The following is a 22,494-nucleotide window of genomic DNA, read 5'->3' as shown; positions in this document are numbered from 1 at the left end:
AATCAGGATTATTTCCTTCTATTAGACAAGATCTTGAATGTTTGTTTGTTTAAATACACCCCCTTCATCTGCCTGGTAAAAAGAGGCGTTTCAGCTTAGCCAAAATACACATGGATGTTGTATGAAATGAGTGCTCTCAAGGCTCTGCTCAGACCTACACCCAGCCTTGAGTAGAAGAGAAATATAAACGGCCTGGAAAAACGGGATTTATGTTTATTTAAAGCAGCTAACACATAGTTTTCTATTTTTGAACCAAGCTCCTCCTTAATATTGATAAACACAGCAGGAAGAGTCATGCAAGCAGAATTTAAGGTGTATATAGAAAATCCAACCTCTGCCAGCACCGATACCCTGGAAAGAGGAAATGTTTGCTCAATCTTCCATGTGTGGTAACATTTAGTGCTAAGACAGACCCAAAGCTGAGACAGGAGTTCAACAGACACATTTCTTTCATTAGGTGCTTTCTTTTAGGCAATATAGGAGATATTTAATACAGAAATCCAGATGGGAAATTATTTGCCAATGTTCTTCAAACAAAGCAAGGAAAGGAAATTACTGAAGCTCTGAAGACCAGGGCAGTCCCTGGGTATTTTGTATAATCAGCACTGAACAGGGAGTTTTTGGGGGGTTTGGAGGAGGGGTTTTAGTACATGATCCCTGAAATCCCAACTGCATGAATCAGCCCTTTAAACTCCTATATTTTGCACTGAGATTTTCGGGATGGATTTTCTGGACAGACACCTCGGCTCTGCTGAGGTCCCAGGAAAAGGAGGTGCTTAATGAAAATTTGCTGATATTTTCTTTGTTATTCATGCCCAGCCCGGACAGCTCCTCTATGGCTCTCAAATTCGGATAAATGATAGTGGAATATCCCTAGGGATGATGACAGCCGGGTAGGGAACAGGTTACTTCCTTTGTGTGTGGAATTCTCCCTCCCCCAGATGCCGAAAGCCCAACAGTGGAATCACACTACGCCTTAATAAGGGAAAAATCAGAGCTTTTTTTAATCAACTCTGCCATTAAGTTTAACAAAAGCCACTTTCATCCCCTCCTGAAGACCTTGGCTGTGAGAGCTTGGAAATGCAAATTCCATGGGGGCTCTTTGAAGTCGCCCGTTCATTGTGTGCTGCCTTAGAGAGCCAGGGCCGCTCCCAGTGCCCTGTCACCGGGGCCAGCGCCAGCTAATGGGATTAGTGGGAAGAAGCGCTGGGATCGCCTTCCAGGACGCCCCAGACACCTCCGGGCACTGCCGGGCTACCAGAGCAGCGTCCCGGGATTCACGCAGCGTTCACGGGGAGAAGCCAATCCCCAGGGATTAAGCGCATAATTTATGAGTGTGAAGACGAAGGGGTGGGAAAGAGGGGTGGGAGAGATGGAAACCTCCTCCATGGACATCCCACCATGGGGAAATCAGTGGGAAAGGGTCCAGGTTTCACTGGATGATGGTTCCAAGATGTTCCCAAGCACACTGGAAGCTGGGTTGCAAAAGCACGGCCTTGAACTGCCAATTAAACCCTTCATTAACAACAGCCCGAGGGAAGGTTGAGGTGCCTCAGGTGTTCAGCTGACAAAGAAACCCTGAGATGCAAGCAGGGACACTCAACCACATCCTTGGGTTCCTGCATGGAACCAGCTCTGGTGAAAATATTTTTATTCTGTTGGTTCTTGAACAGAAAAGCTGAAACCTGAGCTGAAAAAACCCAACAGCGACTGCAGGCTCTGGGGTTCAGTTCATCTCCTCATCACTAAATGCTCAGATAGGATATCATTAATTAATCATTTATAATTTTTATATAATTATAGCATCATAAAATCCTTTAAGGTTGGAAAAGCCCGCTAAGGTCGAGTCCAACCATTCCCCAGCATTGCCAAGGCCACCACTGCCCTATGTCCCCAAGAGCCACATCCACAGGGATTTTAAACCCCTTCAGGGATGGGGACTCAGCACTGTGCCAGTGTCTGAGCACCTTTTCTGTAAAGCAGATTTCCCAATGTCCACCCTGAGCCTCCCCTGGCCCAGCCTGAGGCCGTTCCCTCTCCTCCTGTCCCTGTTCCCTGCCAGCAGAGCCCGACCCCCCCGGCTGCCCCCTCCTGTCAGGGACTTGTGCAGAGCCACAAGGTCCCCCCGGAGCCTCCTTTGCTCCAGGCTAAATTTATTATGGAATTTCACTCTAGAAAGGCTCTCCTTTGAAGGGAAGGACGCGGAGCAAGGACTGGGAGTGAGCAGGGACACCAGCTCACCTGGCTGGGAATGCCCTGAGGAGCAGGATTGTGCAGATAATCTCAGGAGGGGAAGATTAGAGTAAAGAGGAAGGGCCAGGATGCCACCAGCTCTGCCCTGGGGCTGCATCCAGCGGAATTCACACAGGGAAAACGGGAGATTAGTAGCTCATAAGGAGCAGGAACTACTTAGGATTGTTTTGGAAATCAGCTCCGTAATGGGGCAGATGGGTGAAACAAATGAAAGGAACAGGAGCATCAGGGTATGACAGGAGGACCCTGAGACTCCGTGGTCCCCTGGACTCTGCTCCCAGAGCTGCTCCGGGGGTCACAGGGACAAAAGAAGGGCCGGGAGGTTCCTCTCTTGACCAGCAGCTCCCTGAGCCACTGCTTCCCACAACAGAGCGGTTTTGGGGTGCAGCCACAGCTCTCCGAGACCCTTTCCCACTGAACAGATGCCTGCCGAGGTGATCACCCTCTGCTTTCCAGACATTCCAGCCAAACCCATCCAGATCTAGAGCCCTGGCCTGACACGGGACCCACGAAAGCATGAAGGGCTCCTGCATCTTAAACACATTCCCCACCTCCTGCTGCCTCCTGGCAGCGCTTTGGCTTTGAGCTCAGCCATTACCAGGTTTGGCTTCAAACACAGCGATCAGGTTTTGGTTTTAAACACACCTATTGGTTTTCGGCTTTAAACACAGCTATTATCAGTTTTTGCCTTTAAACACAGTTCCAGTTTCTTGGGATCAAGGCTGAGCCCGCATTCCTTTCCCACAGTCCACGTTTGGCATCCCTCACCTGCTCTGTGTAAGGAATCACCGCATCCCTTCTCGGATGTGTATCTGCTTCTTGATCCTGATCCCGCGAAAGGAAGGGTCCCTCTGGCTCCGGCAGGACGTAAATTAGGTCTGATCCAGCAATGAATGTGTTAACATTTACAGACCAGCTTAAATCCTAATGATTAAATCCTAACGAACTGGAAGTCGGTCCAAGCCTGGAGGCGTTTCTGATTGTGGATGGGCTTAATCCCTTGTGCAAATTCTGGCTCAAGTGGGGAGAGCAGCAGCCAGCAGGTGGAAAACAGGGATGGCAGCCTGCAGGAACAATTCCAGCCTCACCACAGCACAGGATTTGGGGTCTGGGAGCTGCCCCACAACTCAGTGCTGCTCCTTGCACTGCCTGCACCCCACAAAGCCCCGGGCAGTGTTGGGTGAAGCTGCACAAGACAAAGGGCTGGATTTGAGTGACCAACAGATGATACAGCACCGTAGGGCTTTAAGATGATTTCTTTTCAGATTTGGTTTCCACTCTGTTTTCTGTTTCACTCTGTCAATATTTCCAGCCTGGATGTTTATCTTGGAGCTTGCCCATTGCCTTTGGATCTCGCTGCAGTTCCCCCCATGACAATACCTCTGGCTTGATGTAATAATAGCACCAAGGATTAAATTTACACCATCTTCAGGTGTCTTTGAGCATCTGACTGCTCACAGTTCACAGAAAACCGAGGAACAAAGAGCTTTGAAGGGTGTCCACAGCCCAAATCTCTTTAAGATCCCATTCTCTGATTCCATCTCTTTATCTCAGCTGCTCCTGGCGTGAGGCTCCAGTGAATCCAGAGGCTGATCCACTTCCCAGTGCAGCACCTTTCTGGAACTGGGCAGAATTTCTGCCTCTGCAGCTTTTTGGGCATCCCCACACAAAGCAGGCAGAGCAGAGAAACATTAACCATCAGCTTGCAGTATTTATTTTATTGGTTCCCACTAAGCCTGGAGGGGCTCTGTGGTACCACCTCCTCTGCAACTGGTTCCTAAACACAAACCATCTCTGCAGGGTTCTCTGTCAAACTTCCCAACATCCTGAATTTTCTTTGCCAGTCTTTTTCTAAATTACAAGAAATTGCCCCAATTTAAACAACATTTCCAGCAAATGCCAACAACGAGCCCAGGAACTCAGTTCAGCAAAGCTTTGTAACCGGGCTCTAACGTGAGTTCATTTAGAAGTATTTCGTATATTGACAGAAAAACTGAACCCATGAGATCATGCTGGATTTTTTTTTACAATCCAATATATTAAAAATGCATATTCCAGACATGGTGTCATTGTGTGGTCATTTCTACCACGCCCCATGGATCTTTCTTTTTTTCTTTCTTGTTTTCTTTCTTTCTTTCTTTCCCTCCCTCCCTCCTTCCTTCCTTCCTTCCTTCCTTTCCTTCCTTTCCTTCCTTCCTTTCCTTCCTTCCTTTCCTTCCTTCCTTTCCTTCCTTCCTTTCCTTCCTTCCTTTCCTTCCCCTTTTTGCTTTCAGAAGGATTTGAATGAGTACCTTTCAAGAAAGAATCATAAATACAGGACTAATTTGGATATCTTCAGCAGAAATAGCCAAAGGAGAGAACAGAACGAGGCAAGACAAAGTCCCAAATGCTTTGAGTGTCCCAAAAGCCAGCGTGGATAAAGGTGTAAATGCAGAGGAGGTTGATTTATGGGAATTAACCAAATTGAAGAGCAAAAGCAAATAAATGCTAGATTATCTCCCAGATGTACCAAGTGGAGATGGAAGAGTTTTGGCTCTGGGTGAGGACTGTGCAGACATTTTTTTCACTGACAAAGTGAAAGGCATTTTGTCGTGCTTTAAAAAAAAACAACCTCCTTGCATAGCACTGAACCAGTCAGAGCTGTTTATCCAAATAATTTCTATCCAACAGCAGAGTCCTGATGGGAAAAAAAATGGATTGATGGGAAAAAAAATGGATTGATGGGAAAAGGCAGTGCCTGGTTCAGACAACCAAGTGCTTTCTGCTCTTCTCTTGCAGGAAAAATCAGGAGTGCAGGACAGGAGTGGGATACCCTGGGTCTGGGGACACTCCTGTCCCTCTCCAGAGCTGCACCCAAAGGCTCCTGCTCAACACCGGAGTCTCACCCCTCCAAATTTCCAGCCTAAACCCGGGGTTCTGGAGGGTGCTGCTTTAGGGGAGTTGAGTCCATAATGATGCTGAGAGAAGAAACATGCTCAGGGAAGCTTTGCCATTAATTACTAGGTGCATCAATTAATTATTTTCATGGCTATGCACACACCCAGTGCCCCCTCTCTGGGTAAATTATTTGTACATCATTCAATAAATTCTGTTTTGTTCCCACCTCGTGTTCCAGCTTCGCACAGGATGAAATGAAAGGGTTTGGACTTGGCAGGTCTCCCTTAAAACAAACAGATGAATAAAATTCTCTCATACTTTCCAAAGAGCAAAACCCTTGTGCCTTGCTTAGAAAATGGGAACACGCTGGCTCTGGTTCATGATAATATTTCAGCAACGTGAGGGCTGCATTTCACTTTGCAAAAAGAAGAGAACTGCCCAGACTTCCACATCACTGCATAATATAGGGAAAAGTTCTGGGGAATAAAAGCTACTGCTGTTTGACACCCCTTTAAAGGCACGGGGCAGCCAGGGTTGAAATGGCTCCCTGGGAAAGCAGAGGCAGAAAAGGAAAAAATTCATTATGCTGTGCTTTGACAGAATGACATTTATAGAGTCCCACAGCACCTCTGGATAATAATAATAATAATAATAATAATAATAATAATAATAATAATGAGAGATAGTGGAAGGTGTCCCTGCTTATGGCAGGGGTTGGAATAAGATTATCTTTAATGTCCTCCCCAACCCAAACCATTCTAGGACCCTGTGATTAAAAAATACCAATAATTAAATAAGACCTGCCTAAGGAATTGCTTTTCTTAGTTCTTACCTCACTATTCAGACTGATGGCTGCTTTCAATGATGCCTCCAATCCAGATATGGATAAATAATCCAAAATTCCTGTGGGTTTGGGATGCTGGTTTGAAGGGATTAGCAATGGGACGGCATCAGGGAGCCCAGACTAGCACTGGGGCCACATTAGGGCCACGAAATGGAGCCAAATATTGATCAAAAATCAATAAATCAGCCCTGCGATTCCGATCCAGAGATGGTTTTCTCCTCCCAAACACCTGAAGCGTCCCTTTGCTAACACAACTCCTGCAAAGCCCAAGGGCATTCCCTGCAGGCTGGGGTGGCTCAGCAGCTGCAGCTGGTTAGGGAACAACCTTGGAAGCAGGGTTTGGATCTTTCCTGGCAGATTTCTGACATCGTTATTCAGGATGAACTGCAAATCATGTGCTTGAAGTTATGGGAATGGCAGGAAACTCCTGGCACTCATGTTTTGTTTGACAGAGCTATTTTAAGGTTACGTTTGGAAGGTCGGCTCGGCCAAGTTTCGAAATGCAGAGGGGGAAAAAACGTGAAATGTTTTTGAAGAGCAGTCAAGAGGGATAAGATTACACGTGCTCAACGCTGCCTCCTCTCTCGGAGCTTTGTGCTGCCCAGAAAATCCCCTCCCTCCTGCTGGATCGACTCCCGGAGCCGCAGGGGTCTCACACACCCTTATCCACCCGTCATCGGGAATCAAGCTCCAGATAAGGAGGTTTGGATGGAGGGATCATCAGCTCCACCCCATAAATCTGCAGCTGCTCTGCCCTGAGTGATCCCAGACCCCCTGGCTGTTGGTCTGAGGGGCCTTGGGAGGGGATGGATGGGGCTGGAGCACATCCCATCCACATCCGTGTCCTACACACCGGGCACTGGGCACCAAGACAAGCAAAGGGAAGAGACTTCCTTTAAGAGCTTGGCCACATCCCTCAGTATTTTTTGTTCAAATCCCTCCTAGCTGGGAGGGAATACTCAGAATTTAGGGCTGAATTTTGCACATTTTGGTTAGACTTGAGAAGGATGCCCAGCCCCAAATTCTGAAAATCCTGCTTTGAGGTAAGAACTGTGTAAAAATGGCAGTTTTCTACTCAGAAACGGGACAAATCCCTCCTAAAACACACATTTTATGAGTGCCCTCTGAGTTTATTCCAGCCTGGCGGATGCATCTCCATCAACCCCATTCCCAGCTCTGTACAATTCCCATCCAGCCCCCAGATCCCACGGAGCTCTGGCCTCAAACATCTCATGGCTTTCACAGGCACAAAAAGTGTTCAGGGACCTGTTGGACTGGGAAGCTGAAATTCCCCGGAGACTCTTCTCCATAGGGAAAAGCTCTCCACATTTGCTTGGTGCTGCATGAAGTGTTTTTCCAGTGTTTTTCCATGTAGGAATGGGAGCACAACACATCCTTCTGCCTCTCCGTGTCTGCCAGGAGATGCACAGATAAATCCCATCACCAAGGACATGCTGGAGATTGGAGTCAGTCTCTAGTCAGGGAAAAACCCCCCAAAAATATGGAATTTTTCATTTTTTAGTCACATGAAGGTACAGAGGTTGCTCAGGTTTCTTTGAGGTATTAAATAAATTGTGGATGGCACTGTGCATCTTCACAGATTTCCTCCCCCTCATACAGGAAGGTGAATTTCTGGGACATATTTTAAAAAATAAATTCATTTATATATATGAAAGAAATGCAGCCAAGGTTGAGCCACCTTTCCAATGGCTCAATCTGCACATTAAGAGCTTTATTCCCAAATATTTTCCTGTCCTCCCAGCAGCACTGGATTGAGAAACAGCACCACGAGGGTGCTTTGTACCCCAGTGGGAAGAGGATGGGAACAACAACAAGGTTTTAAGGAACACTTTTCTGTTTGCCTCATATTAAATCTCTTTTGTCAGGAGTCCTTTTTTTTTTTTTTTGTAAGGGGAAAGGAACATTTTAAATTTTGCAGTGATTCCTGTCTCTCCCAAGTGCTTATTCCTGGCTGAGACTGGGAATGCTCAAGCAAAAGAAAGTTTTGGAATTGCTTGCTCCTTGTGACACACTCCTACCTTGGCAAGAGGATTGTCACCTCCTCTGGAATACTGAGGGAAAACCACACGTTTATACATGAGAACATCAAAAATGGAAACATTCAGTGTGAAGCAAATGGTGGTTTTTTATGGCATTAATAAATCACATGGGAAATTATTTTCAAGCTATTTTTCCATCCTAAGCTTTATTTTTTTTCCTTTCTCTCCTATGGAAGAACATCCAACCTTCCCATTCTCCACCAATTACCAGGTTTATTCCCTGATAAAACTATTGCAGATTTTCTTTGCCTGGGAGGCAGTTTTTCCAGAAAGCAACATCCCACTCCTTCCTGGGTGTCAGGCCACTGCAAATACAGCTTTGAACTCTCCCAACCTGATAGAAAAACCTGTAATACTGAACCCCATAAAATGAGTTTCAGGCTTTCTGCAGCTCATTTTATCTCTCCCTAACTCCTTCCTGCTTTCCCTTATTTTCTGGAGTCACAGCTTTATTTCTGCTCCTCCCTCCCCTCTCCTTCCTCCTAACATTTAATTTGTCTTATGTGCCTCAAATAGTTCTTTCTTCTGGTGACCTAATATTTTAACCTTAAGCATGATGAGAAACAGACTTCACAAAGCTGACACGTGAATTAAAAGTGAAACACATGCCTCAGCACAAGTTAATTAAAAATAATACCTATAATGTTAGCTCGTTTCAGCTATTATTCGACCACAAATTTGCACCCATCAATAAAGGGAGTCCACAATTGCTGCAAAAATAACACTAAGCTCGAACTTACCAAAAATGGCTGGTTTAATTCTCTTTTTATTTCACAGATAAAAAGATCTCCCTGACAGGAGGGGGCAGCCGGGGGGGGGGTGGGGCCCTGCTCCCAGAGAACAGGATGAGAGGAAACGGCCTCAAGTTGTGCCAGCAGAGGTTTAGGTTGGATATTGGGAAGTTTTTTCATGGAAAGGGCGATCAGGCATTGGAATTGGGGCAGTGGTGGAGTCCCCATCCCGTGAGGGATTTAAAATCCCTGTGGATGCAGCTCTTGGGGACATGGGCCAGTGGTGGCCTTGGAAGTCCTGGGGATGGCTGGACTCGATCTCAGAGGGCTTTTCCAACCTAAATAATCCAATGGCTCTGTGAAATTCCAGAGTCCTTTAACAAAATGCAGCATGTTTTCCTCAAGAACCTTCCTAGGAGTTAGGCCCGGGCGGGAACACGGCGCTTTCCCCAGCAGTCTGGGATTGTCGGGTTTAGGAGCAAACTTGGGCTGGGGCTAAATCCAAACCCTTTTGAAGCAGCTGCTCTCACTGAATTAGCTGGTCAAGCCTAACAACTGTGAAAACATTGGGAGTTCACAAAAACTGCAGGTCCATCATAAATCCAGCCCCTGCCAGCCACACAGATTCCTCAGCTGGGAATTGCCAGGGCTTTAAAGGGCATCACCACTGGTATCAGACTGGGAATGGACTGTGGAAAAGATCCTTCTGGAGATAAGAAACTCCTTCTTAAGACAACAAACACAGGGAAAAGCTGCTCCAGTGGAAATGAAGAGCTGTCCCTCCGTGCCCTCATGGAAATGGGATAAGGCACGGGGAGAGAACCTGTTTGTTTTCCTTCAAAACATTTTCCCTCTCTCCGGGGGCTGCAGAGACCTGAGTGAAGCAGCCACACTCCAGAACCACCCTGGGACCAAACCACTCCTATTTCAGAAGCTAGGGCTGGAATATTCAAAATGTAGAGCCCAATTTTGCACATTTTGATCAGCCTTGAGAAGGATGCCCAGCCCTAAATTCTGATAATCATGCTTTGAGGAAAGAACTGTGTAAAAATGGCGTTTTTCTACTCAAAAATGGGACAAATTCCTCCCAAAACTTCAGTTTTTAGGAAAAAAAGCAGGCAGTTACTGCCTTTTCCTCCTGTTAAGAGTGAGTATGTTCCAACACACCTTCCTGCCTGTTTTCTGGAAGCTGCATTAAAAGAATTATTAAGTAAATTCTAACCCCTTTTTCTCTTTCTTTTCCTTTTCTCTTTTTTTTTTGTTGGAAACTTCTAATTTTTCAAGGCAAACCAGTTTGAAATTACAAATTTAAATTGTTTGTTTGCAGTTTGCAGAAAACACCTAAACCACTGTCCCTTCACAGCCTTTTTACAGCCAATAATTGGTATTCAAGGTGAAAAAAACCCACTTTTCACCCCTCATAACAAGCACATTTTAAAATTCATGTGGCTGAAAATGCACAAATTTTTCTGGACTTGTCTAAGTTTTAGGATATGGAATTTATTGGTATTTCCCAACACATAAAACGATCCCAATTGCTTTATTTAGTTGTGTTTTATTATTCCAGTGTGCCAGCAACTGAGAATAGGAATCCCCTTGAGGTTTGCATTAGAAGGAATTATGTTAATGTACCACTGGGACCAGATCACAAATTTGTAAGGCATTTTACACATGATTATTTGGGGTGCTTTGATGCAAATTATATTCAGGGTGCTGTTAACATCCAGTCTGCCAGACTTCCTACCTGTGCCACCAACATTTCAGCTGCAACTCTGAAATTAATTTGGATTGATAAGCTCCAGTGCATGGTATGTCTGATATTAATGCATTCCCCAACCAGAAAAATGTTATTTAAGATAACAGACCTGTTTCTAGAACTTTGTTTTAACAACATCTGTCCTGGCACACTCGAGCAGTTGTGCTGGATCAGATTTAAAAGCTGGGTTTTATCTCGGAGTAGGTGAGATGCTGGCTCAGATCAATACTCACTCTTATCGTGGTCTTGTAACACAAAACATGTATTTTGTAACTGCATAAAAAATTAAAGGAGGATTAAGCCAAACATCGTTTAAAAGGCAGGCCCAGCCCTCATCCATGCAGCAAAGCCATTTGGAGTTGAAAATCAAAGGCAACTCTGATATTCCTACCCCGCTGCTCCTTTGATCCAGCCAAGGAACTTTATTTTGGCAAGACCACAATTGCCTGTTTTGTCTGAAATGCCAAGGATGGAATAACAATCCATGTTATTCATGGAAAATACACAGCTGAAACCCATGGAGTTCCTCCAGTTTATCCCCACACAGCTGAGATCGGACCCTGAAACAGCTCCTGATGCCCCAAACAGCTCCCAGTGCAAAGCAAACACTCCCCAGATCCTTCCCTCACATTTAGCATTGCTGGAATAATAATTTTCTCTCATTATCTCTTGCTCCTTCCCAGTCTCCAAAAGATGGGATACTCCTGGAAGGGCAAATCCTCACTTGATACTTGTGCCTGGGCTGCTTTGTACCCATTGAGGAGGAAAAACTGACACCACCAAATTTTAAATAAATGCTGAAAAAATACCATGAGGGCCAGAAGTCAGACAAGGAGATCCCAAAACTATCAGAGCTGCCAGCAGTGCAAACGAGGCTTTGTGATGCTTTCAAGTCCAAGATGAAGAGTTTCTGCTGTAATTCATACTTGTTTATCACAAGAGGGAAATGGTGGAGCTGTCACCAATAACGCAGGGTTAAAGACATTTATTTATCATTTAAATGCAATAAAATAGTTTCTGTTCCAAAAGTAGCTAAAGAAGACACTCGAGAGGAATTACTGAAGCCAAAGCTTTTAAACACAGGCAGGTTGAGGCAATTTCCATCCCAGAACTGTAGAAGAAACCTCTCCATGATCTCTGCAGGGTATCCTGTGCTGTCCATACTCACACACATCCTGGGAAAGCCCAAATCACTCCACTCCTGTTTGCCTTACACCATCCAAGCCAAACCAGTGGAATGGCTGGAATGAAGCCCAAACAATGCAGGATTTGAGGTGGTGACAGAGCTGGGGGCAGTTCCCAGGAGTTTATGGAAAAGAGACCTCTCAGGGTCACTGTGGCAGAGTCAAGAGCTCGGCTGTCCAGGGAACAGTGATTGTGTGTTTAGGATCCTAAAGGGGGATTCTGACCTCACACAGCACGAGCATGATGAAATCAGATAAAATCAACATGAGACTTTTTGTTTTCCAAGGATGTGCCCCAGTTAACTGAAAATCACCAGAACTGAGCCATAACACACCCAGAAGAAGTTCTACAGCAGTGGGGACTGCCATGGTCTCTTCTCACTTTAAGCCCTCCCAATCTCTAAACCAGCTGGGACCCTTGAAAGGGGACTGGCTTGCAAAGTGCTCTTGGTGCTAATTGCTGGGCAGAACTGTGGCAAGAGAATGTGCCCATTCATCTGGAGCAAAATCAGGATGGAGAGAAAATGATTTGTTTAAAGTAAATTCACCGCCACAAGAAATTTGGCTGGAGAGCTATGGCAGGGTAACATTTGTGATTCATTTTTGCTGGGCTCAGGCACCAGTAACAGCATCCAAATACCAGCTCAGATGATAAGTGCTTTCCTTCCTCACCCAGGTAACCACACATGTTTTCCTGTTAACAAGATCAATAAACTTGACACACTCAGAAATGGATGATTAACTCCTTTTACAGTATTTGAGGTGGCCCGGGGTTATTGCTTTGAACAGCCAGAGCTGGAATGTCAGGAGTGGTTTTAATTATCAGGATAAATAATGTAACACCTTATAATCTTCTCCCTCGAACTGCAGGACTCTGTGATGGAGTTACACAGACTGGGAGTGAGTAGTGACTGCACACAGGCTGGCTGAACAGCGATGTTATCCTTGTAGGAAAATTCATTCCCATGGTTTTACACCCTGTTGAAGTCATGAAAGCCCCCTGGGTCAATACAGATTTATTCCTACTTTTAGTGGTCTTACTAGGCTGAATAAACACTTGTCCCAACACTGGTTCTCCTAAAGGCTGCAGAAGCCTGGAGTAAAACCTTAACTCAAGCTTGGGATGGGTTCAAATGGAAAAAGAACAGGTTTAGTGGTGGGATATTGGGCAGGAATTCCTCCCTGTGAGGGTGGGGAGGCCCTGGCACAGGGTGCCCAGAGAAGCTGTGGCTGCCCCTGGATCCCTGGAAGTGCCCAAGGCCAGGCTGGAGCAGCCTGGGACAGTGGAAGGTGTCCCTGCCCACGGGATGAGCTTTAAGGTCCCTTCCAACCCAAACCATTGCATGATCCTATGAGGGAAGGAAGCTCTGCAGCTGCCCAGCTCCCAGCTGGGACAGAGATTTCCAGGAACAAGCTGAGGTCCAGCACTTGGCTCTGGATCCCAGCCTGGGATGTCTCACCAGGCAAAAAGCAAAGGCTTGACACTGAGTCCGTCTGAAAGGGGAGGAGAATCCCAAACTGCCCACGGAAAGAAAGGATTTACATCGAGAGGGAGATGACTTTTCATGTGGGTGAAAGAACGCCGAGGACAGGAAACAAATCCATCCCACAGAGCCACAGACGCTGCCTCTCCCCCTCCCAGTGCCCTGTGCCTTCAAGGCTGTAATTATTATCATTATTCCTACTTTTTGTTCTCCTGAATAACTCCTACCACAAGCAACCGGAGCTTTCACTACTGCAATGTTTGAAATGTTTCATCTTAATTCATTTTCCAGCCCACTGGTAGCAAGGCTGGCAGATAAACCAAAAACCTGCTTGAAGCTGTGCCCAGAGCTGAGCTTTGGATCTGATGAATCTCCAGCAGATCCCTCAGTGCTCCTCCTTCCCTTGGTTCCCCCTCAACACAAAATCAAAAGAGCAGAAGAGGATCTGTTTAAGGAATATCAGCAACAACTGGGCACTGAAGTAAAAGAACAAAACGAGACAGAGATTGAGATTTGCCCACTGAGGTTTTATTGCTGGCTTGTGTGAGAGATTTTACTGCGACCACAGAAACATTATAGGCCTTTAAAGAGGATTTTCCTCATAATGAAAGGCCTTGTGGCACAGGGGTGCCTCGTGCACCTTGGAGATGACCTCAGATATTATAAGTGGGTTCTGAAAAGTGTGAGTAGTTCTTTACTCCACCCTTACACCCACCCACTTCCACGGCCCAGGAAGGTTCTGGAGCAGCATTCAGCCTCCAGATGCTGCAGGGTTGGAAATAAAACAAGGACTTGGAAACGTACTTGTTCCATGTGAGAGATGCCCCATTCCCTCTTTCAGAATATCATCATTAAGTCACCATTTCATTTGCCAGTGTTCTGACTCAGTTACACTGAACTCATGACAGCCAGGCACCATTTTACACCACAAGCACCCAGGTTAGAGAATCATTTCCCTTCTTTCCTCCTCCACCTACAGCCCTTCCCACCCCTTCCCAGGAGTAAAATGCAGGGCAGTAGAGGCAGTGGGGACCAGAGGAACTCAAGCCATGTGTTCTCCTGCAGCACTGAATCCTCAGAGGGACTGTGATCCCGCCACAAGCTGGTGGGCAGGGAAATCAAGGACCTTGCTTTCCAATCCTTTAGATTTTTGTTGTGCTTTGTTTTATAACTGCTTAAGGCAGGCCAGCAAACCCTCAGAACAGAATAGAAAGCTCCCAAAGCCTGGGGCTGAGGTGAATTTTCCATTAGAAAATACAATCCTTGTCCCCAAAACAACAGTCCCCACCTCTGTCTTAGCAACTCTGCAGTGAAAGGCCACTGAAGAAGGAACTGGGTTGGATTTACACACAAATAAAACAACAGATCAATAATTTTCACATCTTGTGTTGTCTGAATTACAACAAAAATCAGGTCTAATCCCACATGAATTAGAAACTCTCTAAAGCATCATTTTTCATTTGTCCTCTTTGAGGACAAGACACATATTCAGGCCAAGTCCTTCCAAACCCAAGCAGCACAAAGCCAGGCTCTGCTCAGCCAGGACTGAAACCTGACCCAGGCCAGGATGACTGAAATCCATTGTTACTGTAATATTGTCAGATCTTTCCTCACAGCCTTCAGGCTCAAAGAAATCCCACTAAGCCACTTAAAATGTCCTTCTGATTAGAGCTAAATGAGATTTTTTTTTGATTAAAACTGTCTTAAAGAGCAAACCTCGCCTCCTGAACGCTGGAATGCTTCACAGAAACCCAGTGGTTTGGCCCAAAGTGCTGCTGCAAGCTTTCAGCAGCTCCATAAGAGATTTTGGGGTTGGCTTCAAAAGAGCTGTTACCTGGAATGACCACATGAAATATGGGAAAACCAGATTATGCCTCTGCTCTGAAGCAGAGCCAGCATCTTCCTCCCCTCAAGTGTTGCTGGGTTAGGGGCTGTGCAGTTTTTATTTTCTGAGACAAATGCCTGATGGCCTGAGCTTTGTTTCAACAAGGAATAAAAGCAAAGTTTGGAAGCTCAGAATGTTTAATCGAATCCAAGAGTTTGTTTCCAAGCAGACTTAGCTGCAGCCTTAACGTGGAGCTTAGGAACACAGGTCCCCCGTCCTGGGGGGGTGAACTCCTACCCAGACAACTTCTGCAGGGAGAGCAGTGGGAAAAAGGCCTCTGGGTGACATTAAGGCATTAATGGGAACAATATTTGGCAGGTTGGACTGTTTGGTTTAACTCGCAAGACTGGGTTTATTATTAGTCAGACCCCGACTGCCAACTGGGCTCGATGATATTTATTATTTTTTACAACAGTTGAAGAATATCTCCATGAACACAACGGCCTGGAGGAAATGATCAGCAGAAGTAATGCAACTTTCCAGCCTTTCCTGATTTATTTTTTGCCTTTCTGTTGTCAAAAACTTCAAAATGATCCTCATGTTGCTCCTTTTTAAATAAATCAGGAAAGTGGGCACAGAGTCTGTAACTCGGGGTCAAATTATGTCATCCCAGGATTTCTTTAGTGCTGTGGAAAGACTGATAACTGGGATATTCAATTAGAGAAAGGAAAATTTATCCTATATCTGTACTTTACTTATCAGTCCCCTTGGAGTCATAGAATTATAAAGCTTGGGAAAAATCCTTGAGTCCAATGAATAACCAGGATCCTGTGAGGGATTTGAGAGTTTCCTGGATCCAGTGTTTAAAAGGGCAATAAGGTCTTGATGGACATATAAATATGAATATAAATAAAGTCATTGATATATAAATAAAGGCAATAAAGATAGAATGACAGCATAAATGCCTCTTTCAGTTTTATCCTCAGCTCTCAGCTCCCTCAGGCTCTGGGATCTGGCCACAAATCCCACGTGCCAGGCCCGGGAATACTGACAGTGCAACTGGGTGTGTGAAAGCCTGGTGGAAATAGAAGCCCCAGACTCCTCAAATACTGACTGCAGCATTGCACAGGGTCCCTTCCACACTGAACATTTATTCCCATGTGGAGCTGCTATGGGTGCTCCCGCACAGAAGGAAAACAAAGCCAGCTCTTCAACAGCACCCTGTCTTCCCTTTGTGCTGCAGAAATGCAGCAGGGAGCTCCAGCTCCCCAAGTCCCAATGCACCTCACTCCCTTCTCCCTCCCTGCTTAAAAAAATATTGACATCTCTGTAATTGATTTGTTTTCAGATAATTCAGCTCCGGCTCCACGTTGTGCTGGGCCTTTCCCCCGTGCCACGTGCACACAGGAGGGGTTTCTGTTTGCACTGCCCGTAGATAAGGGAACACTTCAGCTGAAATCTGCAAAAATATTTATCAGACACCGTTTTAAAAGTCAAAAGCACTTTCTGAGCTCAATCTTTCACCAAACTGCAGGCCAATTTCTTTTCTGTAGACTTGCCACAGCATAACAAAATGCAGTTCAGGCCGCTTCATGGCAAAGAACGTGGCTGTTTGCAGCACTGCTCACATGAAAACCAGTGGGTGATGCAGGGCCACAGCAGACAGGAACAGCTGGATATTGGGAAGGAATTGTTCCCTGGGAGGGTGCGGAGGCCCTGGCACAGGGTGCCCAGAGCAGCTGGGCAAGGCCAGGTTGGACACTGGGGCTGGGAGCAGCCTGGGACAGTGGAAGGTGTCCCTGCCCGTGGCAGGGGTGGGAATGGATGAACTTCAAGGTCCTTTCCAACCCACCCCACCCTGTGATTCCATCCCCTATTTTGTTTCAGGCCCCTCCTGCAATAGTTTGGGCTGATTCCCCCAGACCAGGTGTCCAGAGGCCCTTCAGCTGCACCAGCTCCAGTTCAGGCCCCTCAAACACACCTTAAATCTTACTGTGCCTCAGCTTCCCACATGTCTGGGAGATAAGAGGAGGTAAAGAGGCACAGGACCCTGGGATTCCCAGATAAGGTGTATATTTAGCTACCTAAGTACCCTGAGGTCGATAAAACACCCTGGAATAGGCTCTGTAGCCAATTGATTTCATACAAGACACAACTGTGACTTCCTAAATTCTGTATTACATTTACCCAGAGGTTTTCAGTTCTTTTTGCTTGCTCAGGAAAATCCAAGAACTTGACTCCCAAAAACCTGTGAACCCTGGTCCCTCAGCAGCCCCTCAGCAATCACCTCATTGTCCCCAGTGCCAGAGCAGAACAATCCAGGGAAAAGGTGAGACAGAGGCACAAGAGATAAGTGTGCAGCAGATCAAAGACCCAGTGGAGAGGACAAGGCCAGCTCTCCCTGGAAACATTCCCATTCCAGCCCTGGCATGCTCCCAGCAGATAACCTGCCTGAGCCCCTGGCAGACTGAGGGAGTATTATTTTCCCTGGGATGAAGTCATGCAGCAGGACGTAACATGGTTTGTGTCAGCATCAGCCACTCAGGCTCCAACCTTGCACCATGTGGGGTTTCTTTTTTTCCCCCAAATATATTTATATTGGCCTCTGCACGGAATATCCCACTTCAGGCTTGTGTCTCAGATCCCACAGGCTGTAGGAACGAGCTGTTGCACCAGCACACAGCGGGACTGTAAAAGATCCCGCACCAAAACGCCTGGGAATTGTGTCCAGTCCTCATTCAACATTTCCATCATTGAACAGCAGGAGGGAGTTTCTGAGACAGCCACAAAACGTGGGGCAGGCTGGAATTCCAAGATTCCAGGAGTCAAACCTGGCACCCAGAGTGCAGGGACATCGCTCTCAGGATGCTGCTGGAGCAGCAAATCTGTTTTGGCCTCTTTATTGGCGTTTTTTCCTCTCTAAACTTTACCTTCTGTGGCCAAGAGAGGAAAGTCTCTGTGTTCCTCTTTGAAATCCACAATCACACATGCAGTTGGCCGAGCCTCACCTGGATGCTGGCCAGTGGTTACACATTTTCTTGTTGCAGGAACCATGCTGGCACACAGAGCCACTGCACAAAAGATCTGTTTTACTCAAAAACCCAGATGTGTTTAGCTGAAAGGAAACAAATAAATAAATAAATAAATAAAAATCTCAGTCACTGAAAAAAGAGGATGGGAGAATCCAGGGGGGAGTTGTGGTTTCACAAGCCTTGCAAGCTATTTCTGGGAATTGCAAACCCCATTTCATTTCATGAATCAGATGCTCCTTAAAGTTACAGCCCTCTCGTCTCCTCTTCCCCCTCTCCTCGTTCCCAGTGGTTAAATAAAGAACAAAACAATGCCACATTTAGGATATTTATATATAGAAGAGGCTCCACAAAGAACAAAAGGACTGTTCCAGAGGAATATTGGCACCAGGATGTTCATATTCCACTTGGGAAGTGCCAGTCCCTGCCATACACATCCAGGTTAAACCTCTTCAGAACATGCTCATGACACAATAAATTAATAATAAATACAGAGCATTTTCCTGCACTCTTCCCACTGGGTGACACTCCAGCAGGGTTTTTCCAGCTCGTTTTTACACCAGCCCACATAAACTGACATTTTCCTTTTCTTTCTCACCACAGCTCTTGTGGAAGTTCCTGCTCCACCACCTCTAATTTCAGTGATTTGTGCCCAGGATTTCTCCTGCAGTGGGCAAAATTCGGGACAAGCACAAAGCCAAGGCTCCAGGTAATGGAAACAATAGAGAATGAGACAAAAAGAACAAAAAGATTGGGGACAGAACCCTTTCCCAGGCTTCCCTCATCCCCAGGAATCCGCTGAGCTCTGACCTCATTCTGTTCTGGTTCTGATCTCTGCAGCCAGACCTGAGGTGAAGACCTTAAGGAACCAACCTTGCCAAGGATGATGGATAAAAAGTGAGTTTCAAAGGGATGTGAAGCACAGGAACTTCAAAAATAATGTTAAAAATCGGGGGTTTTGGGAAATTTCGAGAAGCAAATTCCTGGTTTAGTGGAAGGTGCCCATGGCCAGGGGTTGGAATGAGATGATCTTTGAGGTCCCTTCCAAAATGAAACCCTTCTGGGACTCTGGGATGTGTGATACATTTGTGTGCACAATACACAGACACACGCAGAGCAGTGCACAAACACACTCTGCCACATGAGTTAACCACCAAAGCTCTCCCTTTGATCTTCCCAAAGTTATCCCATCCACCCAATCTGCGTTTGCATTGAGAGATCCCATGGATAAAAGACGGAGCTACATCAGCTGAGGGTGGCCTTTTCCAGCCAGAGCTCACTGACCTCCCTGCCCCTCCCAGACCCCTGCCTGCTGTGGAGGTGCCCTTGACACCATCCACGTTCTGGAAACTGTTCCAGAGCTCCAGCTGGAGAGCCTGGAGCTGGCTCCTGGAGGCACATCCGGATGTGGGACACTGGCATTCACACCCTCCCCACATTCCCTGAGCTGCCTGGAGCTGGCACTGCATCTGCAGCACCCAAAGATAAAAGAATGATTTATTTATGGAGCACGGCTTGGGGTTGTTGGGGTTTTTTTTTTTCTGAAAACAAAAGAAGCTTCTCCCAGCTAGGTCAGAGCAGTAAGGCAGGATCATGGAATGTGGTTCCAAGGGTTTTACAGCCGAGCCTTGTCCAGCACAGGAGAGTTAAAGGGAGGATGCTCAGGGCAGGCAGTGCTCCCCACCCCAGCAGTGCCTCGGGTTCCCAGTGTCCTCAGGGACAGCACTGCTGCCTTTGCTTTCCTTTGCCTCAAACTCATTTTCAAATCAGACTTTTGGCTCTAACAGAGCCTTAGGGAAAGCAGCAAGAACAACACACATGAATTGCTGTGTTATCTACCCCTGCCTGTCTCCTTTTCAAGAAATCATCGTTTCACCGTCCCATTTACACGTGGCCCATCTGTTTTGCTGCCATCACATCGGGGCAGAGCTCTGCACCTGTAAATTCTGGAAGGAAAAGTGCTGAGTGAGTGGGTATTTTTAAAAACACCATCCTCAAAGGAAATCTGTAAATGAACAGAACCTTCCACTCGTGGCTGACTGATAAAGACACGGGAAAAGCAGGCCCAGGTTCCGAATTTTATGACCCAGCTTCCAGACTATTCCCAAAGAAAGTGTTTCCCCAGAGGGAGGATGATGAGAGAGGTCAACCAGGTGCTTCATCTCTCACCCTGGAGCTTGAAACTGACACAGCTGGGCTTGGTTTTCACACAAAAAAGCAGAAAAATTAATTTCATTGCTACAAATTCATTTTTCAACTTGCACAGGGAGAAGACATGGGAGTCACACAATCCAATCCCCAGGATTTTCTTTGCATGGAAGGAGCAGCAAACACAAAGGACCAGAATTCGAGGCAATTTCCCTCCTGCATTTCACAACATTCAACTGAAGTGTGATTAAATATCTTTTTTGGTTACAAAATTATAAGGCACAGCTATAAAATCAGCTACTAAAGAGGACATTTCCCTTTCTTTTCCTTCTTTTCACCTTTTCACATCCTTTCTGTGTATTTTAGCTGGTTAAGTTGTGGTCTTTTTTTTTTTTTTTTTTTTGAAGGGCAGCAAAAAACCACCAAAACCCTGCCAGAAAGGAAAAATGGGAAAAAAGGCTCCCAAATATATTTTGTTTTAAAAAAGTGAGGCAATCCTGAGTGCTCTAGACAGTGGAACTCCAGCCCAGCTCTCTGCTTTCTGTGCTCACACTGCTCTCACACGGGTTCTGACCACCAAGGACATGTTGTTTAACCCCACAAATTTCAGAAACCCCAAACTAGGTGGGAGCAGCACAAAATCCCCATTTTCTCACCTCATTCATTAAGCCTCCAAACTGCTGAAGAGCCCAACAGCCCCCGAATCCCACAGCAGCAGGAAACCTCCCTCCCCAGAACACCACAACCACCAAAGAGAGCTGAAATCCCAGCAAAGAGCTCCCCTTCCAAAGCAAACTCCAGGATTCCATGGCAGGCACCTTCACAAGGGAAGATAAAACCACATTTTCGGCTGTTCCATTAGAGGGCATCCTACAACATCCTTTTGTGGTCAGAGGCTTCTCCTCATTTATATCCTCTGCAATAGCTCATGAAAGATCTTCCATAAGGAGCCAGGAAAATTCACATCCCCAGGTTTTTGCATCCTTTGTTATCACATTAATTGCATTAATAGATTAACTTTCTGCTTTAGTTGGTTCTGTGCTCCTCTCCCCTCACGAGGAGAGGTGGATTTTCAATATTCTTCCACAATGTGAGATGTGAATAAACTGGACACAGCACCACAGAACTGCTTCCAAACCTCAGGACAGCTGGAGATCACACTTGAAATAAGGATTAAGGGACTGCAACAGGTGAGCAGGTTTGATCAGGTAGTTTGAAATTAGAGATAAAAGTGAATATTCTCAAAAACTGCCCACGACAGAAGCTCCACTGCCAAAATACAACGTGGGAAGTGCTCAGACCCAGCAGCAGGGGCCAAACCTGAACTGCAGGACACAGGGAGTTGTGGTACAAACAGCCACTGCTCCCACCCACCTACTCAATCTTTAAAACCTCAGGTTTCAGACAGTTTACTAATGCAGGTACAGAGAGATACAGACACAGTTTACGACCCTTCAAATCAGCAAGAAGCCCCTGGGTAGTAAAATCTGCTTGCAGTGATAAATATTTTCCAGCTTGGGCTATGACATGGATGAAGTACCTGTAGGTGCACTGAAATCACTTCACAGACTGAAGGCACCAGAGGATCTAAAGGTAATAATATTGGAAATTAAGAAGTCTGGGGGAAGAAATAGGAGTTGACACGATAACATGAAAATGTAACTGTGAGACAGATAACTCAGTTATAATAAATTACTGACTTAAAGCAGAATGCAAAAGTGCTCCTGTCACACCAAATGACAAATGAACTTCTGACTGCTGAAATGCAAGATTAATGAATGCACACAAGAGACATGAAAGGACTTACGAGGATCCCGGGCTTGCTGTTGGCGGGGGACCTGGAAAAGTGACAGAAGAAAAACAGCGTGATGAGTTACGGCGAGGTAGCAAGCAGGGAGCTTTTGAAAACCTTTTAAAAGATAAAAGCGCCAGCCTGTCATGCTGGCTGTGGTTTATGCAGCTGAACAGAGGAGTGGCAGCCCCTCAGTACCAAAGACAAGCCTGTGTTGGCTGCAGAACACAACATGAGGACAATAAACAGGTGAGGAACTCACCCTCCTCTTGAAACTGCCTTAGGAGAACATCTAATGATGAATTTCTTACCAGAAATCAGAAAACATGGGAGATTTATGAAAAAAGACTACGAAACTCATCACATCCATCATCCTTTGTGTGTTATTTGTCCAGCTCCAAAGAGGATTAACCAGGACTGTGTGCAAATATCTTCATCTCAGTGAATTATTTCCCCCTGACCGTGGAGGAGGAGAAGACACACAAAACCTGTTTCTTGTTTGGAATCTTCT

At 45.9% G+C, this 22,494-nt stretch overlaps 1 protein-coding gene across 2 annotated transcripts in view; it reads right to left on the bottom strand.

The window, feature by feature from the left end:
- Positions 1 to 22,494, bottom strand: part of ROR1 (receptor tyrosine kinase like orphan receptor 1) — a 154,600-nt gene that overhangs the window by 12,321 nt on the left and 119,785 nt on the right. Inside the window, exon 4 of one of the 2 annotated variants that reach the window (XM_048313260.1) lies at positions 21,999 to 22,029. In XM_048313260.1, the coding sequence (XP_048169217.1) occupies positions 21,999 to 22,029 (31 nt within the window). Of the gene's footprint in view, positions 1 to 18,022; positions 18,122 to 21,998; positions 22,030 to 22,494 lie in introns of those variants that run through there. The other variant, XM_048313261.1, reaches the window with a different exon arrangement.

This window comes from Corvus hawaiiensis, chromosome 9 (assembly GCF_020740725.1).
Source record: "Corvus hawaiiensis isolate bCorHaw1 chromosome 9, bCorHaw1.pri.cur, whole genome shotgun sequence".
Taxonomy (NCBI): Eukaryota; Metazoa; Chordata; class Aves; order Passeriformes; family Corvidae; genus Corvus; species Corvus hawaiiensis.
Note: the sequence above shows the minus strand (reverse complement) of the source record. Positions and strands in the feature narration are given on the sequence as shown.